This window comes from Microcebus murinus, chromosome 2 (assembly GCF_040939455.1).
Source record: "Microcebus murinus isolate Inina chromosome 2, M.murinus_Inina_mat1.0, whole genome shotgun sequence".
In the NCBI taxonomy this organism is placed as follows: Eukaryota; Metazoa; Chordata; class Mammalia; order Primates; family Cheirogaleidae; genus Microcebus; species Microcebus murinus.
This window is the reverse complement of record NC_134105.1, coordinates 119,762,476-119,777,848: the sequence shown is the minus strand read 5'-3', so window position 1 is coordinate 119,777,848 and position 15,373 is coordinate 119,762,476. Positions and strand designations below refer to the sequence as shown.

At 38.0% G+C, this 15,373-nt stretch overlaps 1 protein-coding gene across 1 annotated transcript in view; it reads right to left on the bottom strand.

Moving 5' to 3' along the window:
* The window catches only part of DARS2 (aspartyl-tRNA synthetase 2, mitochondrial), a 29,934-nt gene extending 14,574 nt beyond the window's left edge, over nt 1-15,360 (bottom strand). Inside the window, exons 1-10 of the mRNA XM_076000390.1 lie at nt 14,658-15,360; nt 13,896-13,995; nt 11,708-11,774; nt 7,867-7,968; nt 7,346-7,441; nt 5,714-5,837; nt 4,617-4,663; nt 3,347-3,453; nt 1,763-1,832; nt 466-645 (exon numbers count right to left, since the gene is read on the bottom strand). Coding sequence (XP_075856505.1) covers nt 466-645; nt 1,763-1,832; nt 3,347-3,453; nt 4,617-4,663; nt 5,714-5,837; nt 7,346-7,441; nt 7,867-7,968; nt 11,708-11,774; nt 13,896-13,995; nt 14,658-14,781 — 1,017 coding nt within the window. The 5' untranslated portion in view covers nt 14,782-15,360. The remainder of the gene's footprint in view (nt 1-465; nt 646-1,762; nt 1,833-3,346; nt 3,454-4,616; nt 4,664-5,713; nt 5,838-7,345; nt 7,442-7,866; nt 7,969-11,707; nt 11,775-13,895; nt 13,996-14,657) is intronic.
* Nucleotides 15,361-15,373: the final 13 nt, after the last annotated feature.

Genomic DNA, 15,373 nt, shown 5'->3' with positions numbered 1-15,373 from the left:
AAGGAGTAGTTAAGCTGGCAGCTGTAAGACAGGAGTTATGATTTTTGTGTATTACATATTTTTCATTCTAAGAACTGAACAATCACTATTCATATACCAGGCAAAATTTCTAAGGAATGTGTACTGAAAACAGCTTTACAGAGATCAAGGGATATGGCTCTCTAAGAGCAAATAATGAGAGGCCTGGTAATGAATGGCTCTATATAAGTTCTACCTTAGACCTTAACACTTATAGATACTAATAATTTGAATAAATGTTTTCATATGCTTGAGTTCTTTATAGAACAGGACAACAAATAATCTTTCCCTTCCAAGTGCCATTTTGGCTTTTAAAAAATTGAAGAGAATAGTTTTTCCTTTCAAGTTACCATTCATATAATCAATAACTTGTAAGTAATAAAAACTTTAGAGCAAGAATCTGACTTTCTGAAATGGGTCTTGGAATACAGTAGATAAGACAAGTACCTTCATTCCAAAGCGAGTATCAGGTTTATCAGTTCCATAGGTGGCCAATGCCTCAGCAAAAGTCATAGAAGGAAAAGGAACCAGCAAAGGATCTTTGTCGTTGGGCCAAGAATACTGGAGTAAACCCTCAATTAAACTCCGAATCCCAGACTGGTCTACAAAAGACATCTCTATGTCAATCTGAAACCAAAATGATATATGGAAACTAACTTGAATAGCCACAATCTATACATATTCATATATTTCTCTACTGTTAAATTATCATAGGCTTCTGCACATAAATATTTAATATGTGCAGAGGGTATAAACATTATTGTACATCTGTTTTATGTCAGGCACTGTGCTAATGCCTCTCATATATCAACTTGTTTGGTTTCCACAACTATTGCATGGCTCAGGCTCAGAGAGGCTAAGTAACCTGCCTGTGTTTGTGCAATAAGCAGTTACGCTACATTTGATCCCAGGTCTGTCTAACTCTAAAGCTTAACGTTTTTTCACTTTATCACACTGATTAATATACTATCATACATAAACCAAATCAAAATAGCTTTGTTAAGTCCACAGATTAAATATCCATATATAGAGTTTTTGGCTCTTTTTTTTTTTTTTTGAGACAGAGTCTCGCTCTGTTGCCCAGGCTAGAGTGTCATGGCATCAGTCTGGCTCACAGCAACCTCAAACTCCTGGGCTCAAGCAATCCTTCTTGAGGGCCAAGCAATCCTTGGCCTCCCAAGTAGCTGGGACTACAGGCATGTGCCACCATGCCTGCTTAATTTTTTCTATTTTTGGTAGAGATAGGATCTTGCTTTTGCTCAGGCTGGTCTCAAGCTCCTGAGCTCAAACGATTCGCCTGCCTTGGCCTCCCAGAGTGCTAGGATTATAGGCGTGAGCCAACATGCCAGGCTGAGTTTTTAGCTCTTTTTTTTTTTTTGTATATATATATTTTATATATATATATATATATTTTTGAGTTTTAGCTCTTAATATACAAGAGATCTGTTTTAAGAACTTTATCATATCATGAAGATTAAAACACTGTAGAAGGGGACAGGTGCAGTGGCTCAAACCACTATAGGAATCGCTGGCATTCCTCAGTTGATGACCATGTTCTTTACGAAAAGGACACATGAAATGGATCAAAAATTGAATATTTAGTATCACAATTACAGGTTGATTAAATATTTGACAGATAAAATGCAATGAAAAGTAATGTATATAAAATGACTACCCTGGTCTTGAAAATACTTGGCTGTAGTAAGCCTGAATGTATAAGAAACAAGTGACTATAATTTAGTACCTGAGTAAACTCTGGCTGTCTGTCTGGTTTTGAACCTTCATCTCGATAACATCGGGCAACCTGAAAATATCTACAGTTGAAAAATAGCATTAATTGAGTCATAATTTTAGGAAGACACATATGCTTTTCCCCAAAGCTTATGGTAATGTAATGCTGTGAAATACATTGATAATGATACCTAAAAACATATGAAATATTCTCATTTTTAAATGATGTTTTAATCTGATACACAGATGACCCATGAGAAGTTAACTATTCAATATTTCGTTTTCAAAATATACATTGGCACCTTTGGAATATTCATATGTTAGACTGGCATGCAAATCAGTCCATGCTTTTTTGTTTTTTTGAGGCAGAGTCTCACTCTGTTGCCCAGGCTCGAGTGCCATGGCGTCAGCCTAGCTCACAGCAACCTCAAACTCCTGGGCTCAAGCAATCCTACTGCCTCAGCCTCCCGAGTAGCTGGGACTACAGGCATGCACCACCATGCCTGGCTAATTTTTTCTATATATTTTTAGTTGGCCAATTAATTTCTTTCTTTTTTTTTAGTAGAGACAGGGTCTTGCTCTTGCTCAGGCTGATTTCAAACTCTTGACCTTGAGCGATCCACCCACCTCGGCCTCCCAGAGTGCTAGGATTACAGGTATGAGCCACCGCACCTGGCCAATGCTTCTTGTTTTTATTAAAAAATTTTTTTTTCACGTCCATGCTTCTTCACGTATACTCTTTTGCTTCAGCCAAAGTGAAATACTTATTACTCCATGAATACACTTGAGCCTTCCTGTGCTATGCCATTCCAGTTCTTGTCTTCACTTGCTGAAATGCAGCTCTGTCCCTGAAGGTCTAGCTCACAAAGTGTTCTATAATATTTCACCAAATGATATAATTTCAAACTTCTTAATACTTAGTTTGTAAATATCAATACATTTATATTTTGGTTTATATCATAGTTTGTTTTATTCACTATCCTATTCTGCCTTATTGTCTCATTAACAACGTAAGAGCGGAATTTATCTTTTTTTTTTTTTTAATTCCCTGCCACATCCATTAACACAGAGCTTTTTACATGGTGACCTCCCAATAAATCTTTACCAAATGATGACTACATATTGTGAGGATATTTTGTATGTATTCTTCAAACCCTTATAAATTTTCTAACTTTCTCTGTCCCTAGAGGTCTAGCTCACAAAGTTTTCTGTAATATTTCCCCAAGTGATATAATATCAAACCTATTAATACTTAGTTTGTAAATCTTAATATATTTATATTTTGGTTTATATTATAGTTGGTTTTATTCACTATCCTATTCTGCCTTACTGGTCTCATCAACTCCTGAAGAGTAGAACCTATTTTTTTTTTTTAATTTCCTGCTACATCCGTTAACATAGAGCTTTGTACATGATTGGCGGCCCAGTAAATCTTTACTTAATGATGACTACACATTGTGAGGGTATTTTGTAAGTATTCTCTAACCTCATAAATTTTCTAACTTTTTCTTAAGAGATCAGACAATTTTGTGTTTCCTATTCCCCTTTCTTTTTCCCTTTTCCTTTTCTGACAACTGCTGGCACAAAAAAAGCTTACCTGTCTAAACCACCAACCATCAGAAGCTGCTTAAACTGTTGAGGACTCTGAGGGAGAGAATAAAACTTTCCAGGTTCCCTGGATGGCACTAAAAACTCTTTGGCACCCTTTTAAAGAGAGAAAGGGAGAGGAAAGAGACATAATTAAAGAATAAAGTTCTCATAACGACAGAGATAATTTCTTGTTCATCTTTTTTTCCCTTAATGTTTACATAGTCTAATTTTATTTATTTACTTTTAATTGGTGTGTGTGTACACACACATATATACATATTTTATTTCAGAAAATTAAGGAGGTACAAATGTTTTTTATAATACTTAAGTTGTAGCTTTTAGTGTGCCCATCACCCGAATAATGTTCATTGTAGTTTTTTACCCCTCCCCTCCTCCCCCTTCCCCCTTTGCTCATCTAGTAGTCCCAAAAAAGGCTTGCATATAATAGGCTTTAAATACCACTTAAACATGATGGTATTAAATTTATGCTTGTTGAAATTAATTCCAAATCCTGTTACTACCTGAATAAATTTTTTTTTTTTTTTTTTTTGAGACAGAGTCTCGCTTTGTTGCCCAGGCTAGAGTGAGTGCCATGGTGTCAGCCTCGCTCACAGCAACCTCAAACTCCTGGGCTCAAGTAATCCTGCTGTCTCAGCTTCCTGAGTAGCTGGGACTACAGGCATGCGCCACCATGCCCGGCTAATTTTTTCTATATATATATTTAGTTGGCCAATTAATTTCTTTCTATTTATAGTAGAGACGAGGGTCTCGCTCTTGCTCAGGCTGGTTCGAACTCCTGACCTCAAGCAATCCGCCGGCCTCGACCTCCCAGAGAGCTAGGATTATAGGCGTGAGCCAGCGCGCCCGGCCTACCTGAATAAATTTTGCACATTATTTCCTATCCAAGTAATTCCTAACTGCTTTTTAAAATTAAACTGTACTTTTATTAGTCCATATATTGGATAAATAGATATCAATGTTTGCAAATGTCAGCTCTTAATGAACAAGAGATTTGTTTTTAAGGAACCAATTCATTAAAGATTTGCTTCAATATGCCTCAAGGGGAAGAAAACTCCTATGGAATAAAATTCTGACTCAAAATACTGATCCAAATCACTTTCTCAATTCTTAAGAAAACCTAGTTAATGTGACCATCCTGAGGCAGTAAATAAAATAAAATAAAAATAAAAGCAGACCAAGTAAACATAAAAGCAAAGTGGTCTAGTTTTATAACTAATACAACATTATGAGTAGAATGATTGAAGGAATATACATACCCCTGGGGTCCTCTTAAATAATGTTGGGGTTTCTATATCCACAAACCCTAAAAGGAGAGAAACATTATAATTTAGTAGACAGGAATATGGAATTTGTCAAATATGATGTCTATAATATAGTACAACAAATCTGAGGCTCCCTTTTAATTAGAAATTTTGGCTGAAATAAGCTACTAAGCCTACTCATACTCGTTGTTACAAATCCAAGAAGGAAGAGGAAGATTTTCATAAAATCATACTCTGTTCAGAAAGTTGATACCTTTGACATGAAATAATTCTAAATATTTTGATGGATTCTTGTCTATTGAACTATTCTGGTTTTTTAAATGTTCCGCCAGTGTAGCAAAAATAATACAAATATAGCAGGAAAAACCCAGGACTGATTGACGTGTTTAGTGTAATTCACATGACATTTTTGAGCTCCAAAAAATGATGTATAAGCATGATAAAGAATTAAAAAAACTTACAGAAACAATGAAAGGGCTCTCCCAGGCCAGGCATGGTGGCTCACGCCTGTAATCCTAGCACTTGGGGAAGCCGAGGTGGGCGGATAGCTCGAGGTCAGGAGTTCGGGGCCAGCCTGAGCAAGAGCGAGACCCTGTCTCTACTATAAATAGAAAGAAATTAATTGGCCAACTGATATATCTAGAAAAAAAAATAAGCCAGGCATGCCTGTAGTCCCAGCTACTCGGGAGGCTGAGGCAGCAAGATCGCTTGAGCCCAGGAATTTGAGGTTGCTGTGAGCTAGGCTGACACCATGGCACTCATTCTAGCCTGGGCAACAAAGTGAGACTCTGTCTCAAAAAAAAAAAAAAAAAAAAAGAAAGGGCTCTCCTGCCTTCAATAAATGACAAGAAACACTACATACATTAAACAACGTTATTGCCATTATCATCTTTAAAAGAATGTGTGTGTGATCCAATAGGAAACTAGTTAACAAATTATGCTATAGGGCAAAAACTATACATTGAGTGAATTCCAGACTTCTGGTAACATCTGACTCAATGAGGCTAAGGGGAGGATACAATAAAACTGTTGAATAAAAGAGAAGAGATGCTAATAAGTCCCAAAGAACGCTCAGGTATCATTTCCCTTACCATGCAGATTACAGAGATATTCCCGCATTTTCATGACCATCTGGGACCTCAGTCGCAGGTTATACTGCATTTGGAAACTACGCAAGTCTAAGTAGCGATACTGTAAACGAAGAGTCTCTGTTTTCTAAATAAAGAAAAAGATTTTTATATTTAGATATTTTCTGAGTATTAGAAAGATACTATCTTTAGATACAGAGTTTGAACCTTCAAAAACTAAATTTAGGTCAGGTGGGGAGGGGTTACAAAAACAAAACAAAACAACTTTAGCTCCCATCATCACGTGGCCCACTGGTATGCTGTTTCCATTTGTGTGTATATTGCCATCCTTGAAGCCTACAAACTTTTAAGTTTATTACTAGTACAGATTTTAGATTCTTTACTACTTGTTGTTATTAACATTACCCTTCGCTGACTGAAATTTGCCTACTTTACTAAACATTTATCCATTCATTTAAGCCTATACTGGAGTCTTGAAAAAAAATTTAAAGATTTCAAAGATCTTTTAAAAAGATACACCAGACAGCCGGGCATGGTGGTGCACGCCTGTCACACCAGGAGGTGGGAGGCTGAGGTGGGAAGATGGCTTGAGCCCAGGAGTTTGAGGCCAGTCTGGCCAATGTAGCAATACCCCATCTCTAAAAAAGATACACCAGAGTAAAAAGCAGTTATGATTTTATTACCTGAATGGGACACAGATTACAAGCAAAAGGAATGCAAGGGGATGGCAGATAGAAACTCTATGACTGTACTAGGAGGGACGCAGAAAGTTTACTTATTTTCAAGGCTGTAAATCCCTGCATCCCTATTTGTGCTGAGAACTTTAAAAAAAGAAAAAAAAAGTCCTTTCCCCTGGAATAGCTAATTTCTTTGATACTAGAAACATAAATAAGAAATATCTGTAACTTTTCTTTCTAAATGCTTATCTGGGAAAAACTGTATATTTTATTTTTCACAATAAGGTCAACTCTGTGATTATATTGCTCCTTCTAATTAAAGAATTAAGTATTGGGAACTAAAATATAAGACTAAATGGCTACATAATTAATTAAAAAATCCCTTAATCGATCAGTTTAAAATTAGGTATATGCAAGGTATATACAATTGTGACAAAGCTGAAAAACATGTGGGTGTACTTAGTGTGTCTAGCTCCATCAATCCCTCAAACTTTGGCAAAAAACATCCTAAATCACAGTAATCCTACTTACATTTATACATGTGAGAAGTAAAGAGCTGCTCTAAGCACACATTTTATCTCTGTTAGAGGCTTAAACTTAATAGGTGCAGGATCCCCTAAGCTGTTTGGCCATTTCCAAGCTAGACCTAAATTTTCTTTCAAAATATTAAACATAAACAAAAAACCTGAATAATTATAACACCTTAAGTCTTAAAAGATATAATCACATTTTGACCTTTCTGAAAAACAGTCCAGGTGTTTAGGGACTGCAACATTAACTGTTGCTATTTAAGAGCAGTTCATCAAGAAATTATAGAACAGAATAATTCATGATATGTCTATAATAAAATGTTTCATTTTATAGAAGTTAAACTTTTTCTTTAAATAATTCTGAAAATACTTTATTCATCATCAACATTTTCCAGATACTCTATTTTATTAATAAAATGGGATGGTACCTTCACAAAGTCCTTAATTTCAAAGGGCAGCTTCTTGCAGGGATTCAGAAGCTTAGCTGTTTTAACTTTGATTTCAATCTCACCTGTTGGCATTTTCTTAAAGAGACAGAGAGACTTATTTTTAAAAATCACTCATCAGAACATATACAAAATGCACACTTGTGCATATATAAAAAGCACATGCATTTATTTACATATGTAAAATGCACAGGTCCTTATAGTATATAATCGAAAGCATAAATGTCTATGTATGACTTTGACATTCTTAGGTCTATCTGTGGTTGATGTGCTCAGACATCAACAAATATTAGCATGCATTTGTCAACATCAACAAATGTCTTAGCATGAGCATATTTATATAGGTACGTGCGTTTGTGGTGAAGACTATGAACTCTGTGGAACTTACTGAGCTTTAGCACCTAATGTCCAGTAGGTGCTCAGTCTAAGCTGTCTGAATGTGTACACAGACAGGGCAAATGCATACAAGTAAAATTTACAGAGACAGTTTCTAAACTACTAACTGGATTCTCTTGTCCTGGAGGTCGGGAAATGACTGTCCCAGACACTTGCACCACAGATTCCACAGGGGCTTCACATAAAATCTTCTTCACAGAGGCAGCCGACTACAGAACAAGAGTGGAAAAGAGTTCCAAGAAACAAATGAACTTATAGGCATCTTCAGTAACTGTAAGTCTATGGTTTTACAAAACATTAATATACACAGCTTAATTACCATAAATGCTGGAGCTGACCATAATGACTTTATGACAGAAGTTAGTAAATTGCATCCCTATTTTGATGCCATGTAATAAAGCAAGTAAAATTATTAGTTAAGAGCTTTCAAAAACCTTCCTTAAAGGAAAATAAGTAGAAGGATGATTGTTACTAATGCAAATAAGTCCCACATACTATTTTATTTATTTATTAATTAATTACAGAGTCTGGCTCTGTCCCCCAGGTTAGAGTGCCGTGGCATCAGCCTATCTCACAGCAACCTCAAACTCCTAGGCTCAAGCAATCCTACTGCCTCAGCCTCTGAGTAGCTGGGACTACAGGCATGCGCCACCATGCCTGGCTAATTATATATATATTTTTTTTAGTTGTCCAGATAATTTCTTTCTATTTTAGTAGAGATGGAGTTTCACTCTTGCTCAGACTGGTCTCCAACTCCTGACCTTAAGCTATCCTCCCGCCTTGGTCTCCCAGAGTGCTAGGATTACAGGTGTGAGCCACCACGCCTGGCACATACTTTAAAGGCAACTGGCTCCAGGGTTAGTCTTAGGAGCAGTTAAATTCAACAGCAATAATGGGTCCAAAGTGAAAAGAGTTCTCCAGGGTTAGCTATGCTCATCTCTGGATCTTGATCCCTGAAATATAGTTCATTGTTCTTTACTTATTTCAAACACTTAAGAGCTGAGTAAATCATATTTTTCTTAGGCATATAAGCGTTTGTCAAAATCACAATAGAAACCAACATTGCCCAATTAGCATGATAGGAGTTCTTTATTTTATCTAATTTTAATAGTAATTAATTTTTTTTTTTTTTAAGCAGACAGGGTCTCCCTCTGTCACCCACACTGGAGTGTACTGGCATGATCACAACTCACTGCAACCTCGAACTCCTGGGCTCAAGTGATCCTCCTGCCTCAGCCTCCTGAGTAGCTGGGACTACTGGCACGTACCACCATGCATGGGTAATTTTTAAAGTTTTGTAGAGATGTGCTTTTGCTATGTTGCTGAGGCTAGTCTTGAACCCCTGGCCACAAGCAATTCTCCTGCCTCAGCTTCTCAAAATGCTGGGATTACAGATGTGAGCCACCACACCAGGCCTAAATCTAATTTTTTGACCAGGTAGTACCTTCACATGGCTTAAAATTCAAAGGGTACCAAAAGATATAGTGAAAAGTTTTCCTCCTATCATTGTCCTCAAGCCTCTGAGTTCCCCTTCCCAGAAGCACTCAATGTTACCAGACACTTAGGAATCCTTCCACAGACATTTCATAACATGTATACAAGCATACATACACACACACACAGTATATGTATTGTTTCCTTCCCTTTTTTTTTTAATACAGATAGCACTCTACATGCTCTTCTGTATATTCAAGAATATAGAGTTTTTTTGTTTTTTTTTTTTTTGAGACATAGTCTCGCTTTGTTGCCCAGGCTAGAGTGAGTGCCGTAGTGTGAGCCTAGCTCACAGCAACCTCAAACTCCTGTGCTCAGCAATCCTACTGCCTCAGCCTCCTGAGTGGCTGGGACTACAGGCATGTGCCACCATGCCCGGCTAATTTTTTATATATATATTTTTAGTTGGTCAATTAATTTCTTTCTATTTTTGGTAGAGACGGGGTCTCGCTCAGGCTGGTTTTGAACTCCTGACCTTGAGCAATCCGCCCGCCTCGGCCTCCCAAAGTGCTAGGATTACAGGCGTAAGCCACCGTGCCCGGCCTAAGAATATAGAGTTTTTCATTTAACCACACACCTTGGATTTTTTTCCCCTTTTAGTACAGAGCTTCTTCATTCTTTTTTGTATGGCTGAGCAGAGTATCCCATTGCAAGGATGTACATTATTTTTTAAACCAGTCTCTTACTGGAAGACATGTAGATTGTTCCCAATATTTTCTCTATTAAAAATAATCCTGAAATTAATATCCTTATATATATATGTCATTTTGCATCTATGTAAATCTAAGTATAAGATAATTTACTAGAAGTGGAATTAATGGTTCAAAGGATATGTGCATTTGTAATTTTTTTTTACATAGATTCTTGCTGTTACCCTGGGTGGCGTCATCATAGCTCACTGCAACTTCAAACTCCTGGGCTCAAATGATCCTCCTGCCTCAGCCTCCCAAATAGCTGGGACTACAGGCCCACACCATGAGGCCAGCTAATTTTTCTATTTTTAGTAGAGATGGGTCCTTGCTCTTGCTCAGGCTGGTTTTGAACTCCTGAGCTCAAGCAGTCCTCCTGCCTCAGCCTCCCAGAGTGCTAGGATTATAGGAGTGAGCCACTATGCCTGGCAATTTTTTAAAAAACTGTAAAAATATCTGTTCAATGTTCTATTTTTAAATTTTATATTATAAAATATTTGTTCAGTATTCCAGCATTTATAATTTTGATATTGCCAAACTGTTCTCCATACAGCTAGAGCCAATTTGTACTCCCTCCAGGAATGTACAAGCACTTGCTTTCCTAAACGATGTGTTGTTAATCTAATATTTTATTTGTCTTTTTTTTTCTGTTGCTATAACAGAATAATATTTTAAATGTTTTATTTTTATTTATTTTTTATTTTTGAGACAGAGTCTTGCTCTGTTGCCCGGGCTAGAGTGCTGTGGCATCAGCCTACCTCACAGCAACCTCAAACTCCTGGGCTCAAGCAATCCTTCCGCCTCAGCCTCCAGAGTAGATGGGAGGACTACAGGCATGCGCCATCATGCCTGGCTAATTTTTTCTATATATTTTTAGTTGGCCAATTCTTTCTATTTTTTTAGTAGAGACGGGGTCTTGCTCTTGCTCAGGCTGGTTTCGAACTCCTGACCTTGAGCAATCCGCCCAGAGTGCTAGGATTACAGGTGTAAGCCACCGTGCCCGGCCGGCCAAAATGTTTTAAAAATAACAATTATGTGTAGTTTTAATTTACATTTCTGTACTTAGGAGTAAAGTTGGGCATATTTTCATTATGTCTACAAGCCATGTATGTTTTCTTTTCTGTAAATTTATGTTCATATCCTGGGTTCATAATTTTGCTGGGTCATTGGTATTTTTTTTATTGATGTGTAGTAGCCTTTTAGATATTATAGAAATTAGCCCTTTGTCTATGATACAAGTTGCACATATTTTTTTCCCAGTTTGTCATGTTTTAACATTGCTTACAGTAGTTTTCAGTTTTTATTAACAATAAACTTCTGGTTGGGCACAGTGGCTCACACCTGTAATCCTAGCACCCTGGGAGGCTGAGGCGGGAGGACTGCTTGGGCTCATGAGTTCGAGACCAGGTGGAGCAAGAGCCAGACCCCGTCTCTACTAAAAATAGGAAGAAATTAGCTAGACAATTAAAAATATATAGAAAAAATTAGCGAGGATGGTGGTGCATGCCTGTAGTCCCAGCTACTTGGAAGGCTGAGGCAGAAGGATTGCTTACGCCCAGGAGTCTGAGGTTGCTGTGAGCTAGGCTGACGCCATGGCAGTCTAGCCTGGGCAACAGAGTGAGACTCTGTCTCCAAAAACAAAACAAAACAAAACAATAAGCTTCTGAATTTAAAACCTCAAATATATTCATGAAACTACTTAGCTTACTCTAGCCATAGCATCAAAGAGGCTTTTAGGTAATAGCAGGAGACTTTCTATTATTACCTCATCCTGGGGAATGACAACTTGAATAAGCCCATGGAAATCTCTTAGGACCAGGAAGATGTTTTGCCTGATTAATGAAAAAAAAAAAAAAAAAAAAGAAAGAAACATTTTAAGATAAAATCTGAGTTCAAAATTTAAGCAGGCAAAATAAATAACAAGAAACCCCACACAATCTTTCCTTTCTTTTTTATGATAATTATGTACTTTCATTAGTTACATTCATGCAATTTTATCTATGTAGCTTACTGATGAAAAACTTTGTTTTGTTTTTTTTTTTTTGTTTGGTTTTTTTTTGAGACAGAGTCTCACTTTGTTGCCCAGGCTAGAGTGAGTGCCGTGGCGTCAGCCTGGCTCACAGCAACCTCAATCTCCGGGGCTCAGTGATCCTACTGCCTCAGCCTCCCGAGTAGCTGGGACTACAGGCATGCGCCACCATGCCCGGCTAATTTTTTGTATATATATTTTTAGTTGGTCAATTAATTTCTTTCTATTTTTGGTAGAGACGGGGTCTCGCTCAGGCTGGTTTCGAACTCCTGACCTTGAGCAATCCGCCCTCCTCGGCCTCCCAAAGTGCTAGGATTACAGGCGAAAAACTTTGTTTTTTATTTCAATTTTTATTGGCTATTTACATAGCTTACTAATCTTATATAGATGGCTTATAAAGAAAGATTTTTAAAATTTAAAAAATTTCATTGGCTTATGTCTTTTATGATTATTATTATTATTTTAGAGACAGGATCTTGCTTTGATGCCCAGCCTTGTCCCGAACTCCCAGGCTCAAGTGATCGTCCTGCCTCAGCCTCCTGAGTAGCTGGGATTACAGGCTTGGGCCAATCATGCCCAGCTTCCATTGGCTTAGGTCTTTATAAGAAAATTTCATTAAATTTGGAAACTTTTCACATAGTAAAATCCAAAGATAATGTTTTAAGATATCAGAAACGTGATCATTTTCAAAATATTGCAGTATAAGGTCTTTTCTCTTTCTAAAAAAACACACACCTAAAAAAAAATAGCCGGGGTGCGGTGGCTCACACCTGTAATCCTAGCACTCTGAGAGGCCGAGGCAGGCTGCTCGCTCAAGGTCATGAATTTGAAACCAGCCTGAGCGAGACCCCGTCTGTACTAAAAAAAAAATAAATAGAAAGAAATGAATTGGCCAACTAAAAATATGTAGAAAAAATTAGCCGGGCATGGTGGCGCATGCCTGTAGTCCCAGCTACTTGGGAGGCTGAAGCAAGGGGGATCACTTGAGCCCAGGAGTTTGAGGTTGCTGTGAGCTAGGCTGACCCCAGGTCACTCTAGCCCAGGCAACACAGTGAAGACTCTATCTCAAAAAAATAAGTAAAAAAATTAAAAAAGATGCACCTTTGTTCCTTCTCCACTCCCACAGCTTTACCTGACCAGCCTTAAAAAAAAAAAGAAAGAAAGAAAGAACAAAAAGATACAACCTAAAAATTTCTGGAGGAGTTCTAACTACTAATTTAATGCCTCTATCAACCACCAAAAGGCCCCAGAAATCCCAACATTTTCACACTCAACCTATATTTCTCATATTGTTCTTAGTACAAGGAAGAGGTACAGAAAGCCTCTTCAGATTTGGATTCAGGAGACAAAGCCGCCAAATTTATGGGGCAAATATCTACCCACTTGGGACCCTATTCTTTAAGAAGGTTATATAACCTATGTATTTTGGATGTCTTCCATGTGAATTAATGTACTATTCAAATATAGAGATGAACAACAAAAAAGTCAGCTCTGATCTTAAGGAATCACTATTCATATTTTTAGGCCTTTTCTCTAGCTAAATTTAGAATAAAATAAGCTTTTTTTCTCCCATGCTATTGGAGCTTAATAGCTGGTTTATAGGATGCTGGCCAATTCCCAATTAGTGGTCATAAGGAACTCTTCAACTTTAGTAAGCTTGGGGTCATTTCAGTACATTGGTGGATCAAGCTTCATTGTTACGTACTTCAACAGATGTTACTAGTACCTACATACTGAGAGTGACACTCCCAGTCACTTGGATCTTTCAAAACAAAAACAAAACAGAAAATCCAAGGGATTCTGAGAATCTTGCAGCAGTTGCAAAGTGTTTTATTCTTACCAACAGTTGAAAATTTGTACAGGTTTGGAATTGCCTTGGGAAAACAACCATCATGCATTCTGAGACCATCTATCTCAAATTTACCTTCGGTACTGAATCCATCCACACAAGGTGACTTCTTGGCCTAAGTGAGAAGAACGCAATTCTCCACATGTGTTGGTCCGGGCAACAAAGCTACTGAATTCTTAAAAAAAAAAAAAGGAAAGAAAAATGCTTAAAATGCCAGATTAAAAATATATAATTTGCAGACTGCTTAAAAATAAAGAGTCTGAAATTACAGCATCTCAGGTATTTCAGGGCAACGGGCAAAATTTCTAAAATAAGTCAGAGTATGTAATTTAATTCATTCACTTAAATTTATCTGCAAATGTGTCAAAAGCCAAGTGAATAACTAACTGAATGCAAATCTTTTGGATCTAGCCTTTGCATTGACCTAAAATACTAATAACCCAATTCTTAATAGTGCATATTTCTTCTCTAAATGAAATATAATTTTAGGAATTACAGAAGTTTGATGTTTCAGTAATTAGTATGAATCTAGTGTGTAACTGCCACTTGTACACTAGAAAACACTACTATATGTGTGAAAAACGATTTTTTAGGCTTCCTCTTAGTAGAATTAACTAAAACAGAATATCCTACGTGGTTAGGTTACCTTTTTGTGGTCTTTTTAAAGACTCAAGGAAAAAAAATGCACTTATAAGGAATGAAGAGAGTGAATGATCTGCTTTTATACATAAGGTTATCCAGTTAAGAATGGGGGAAGGGAAATGCAATACAAGATCTCCGGCTCTAAAGAACAGACAGAAGTACTGTTTAGAGGACAGAGCTCTTTGCTGTTTTCACCTGGAATTCTCCTCTGTGAACTTAGTACCAGACTTCTGGAGACAGAACCCCAAATCGGCTGAGTGGTGCTTCCAAGGGGTCTGGATAAACCCCTGCATAGCTGACTTAACCAAAGGAAGTACATGTTGGAGCCACAGGATAGCGAAAGGCAATCACGAATCCCACACGTCGGCAGTCAAAAGTCAGTTTTGGAAACGCTCAAGAGATCCCTTAAAATTCTAGGAGTTCCTACTCTATTCTTCAATACTTAAGCTCCCCTCCACACAACATTCAAAAACACATGTCTGCAAACCAGATAAATCTGCAAGGTCTTTGGGGCCCAAGAGGGAGTGGGTAAGGGAAAGGCCTTCCACCCCTCTCAATGCATCAGTTTCCACTTCTATTAAACAGGACTGCGGCCAGAACTGACGACTAGGGAACGATTCCGCAGAGCAGCGCCAGGCACGGGCCCAAGACACTCCAGAGAGAGACGGGGGTCGGCGAGAGGGGCCGGTCACCAGGCGCACACCCTTCCCTTCTTTCCACGCTTCCCCGAAGGCTCCCGCGCAGAACTGGAAAACTCGCGCAGACGAACAGCCTCGAGTTGCAAATCTCCCAGACTGGCGGCCGACCCCAGGTCTTCTGAAAGAGGAAGGCGAGCAAACCCAAAATGCTTCCAGGACTAGAAGCCACAAACAAATCGCCGCTGGAAGCCAAGCTTGCCTCAAGCCGCCCCG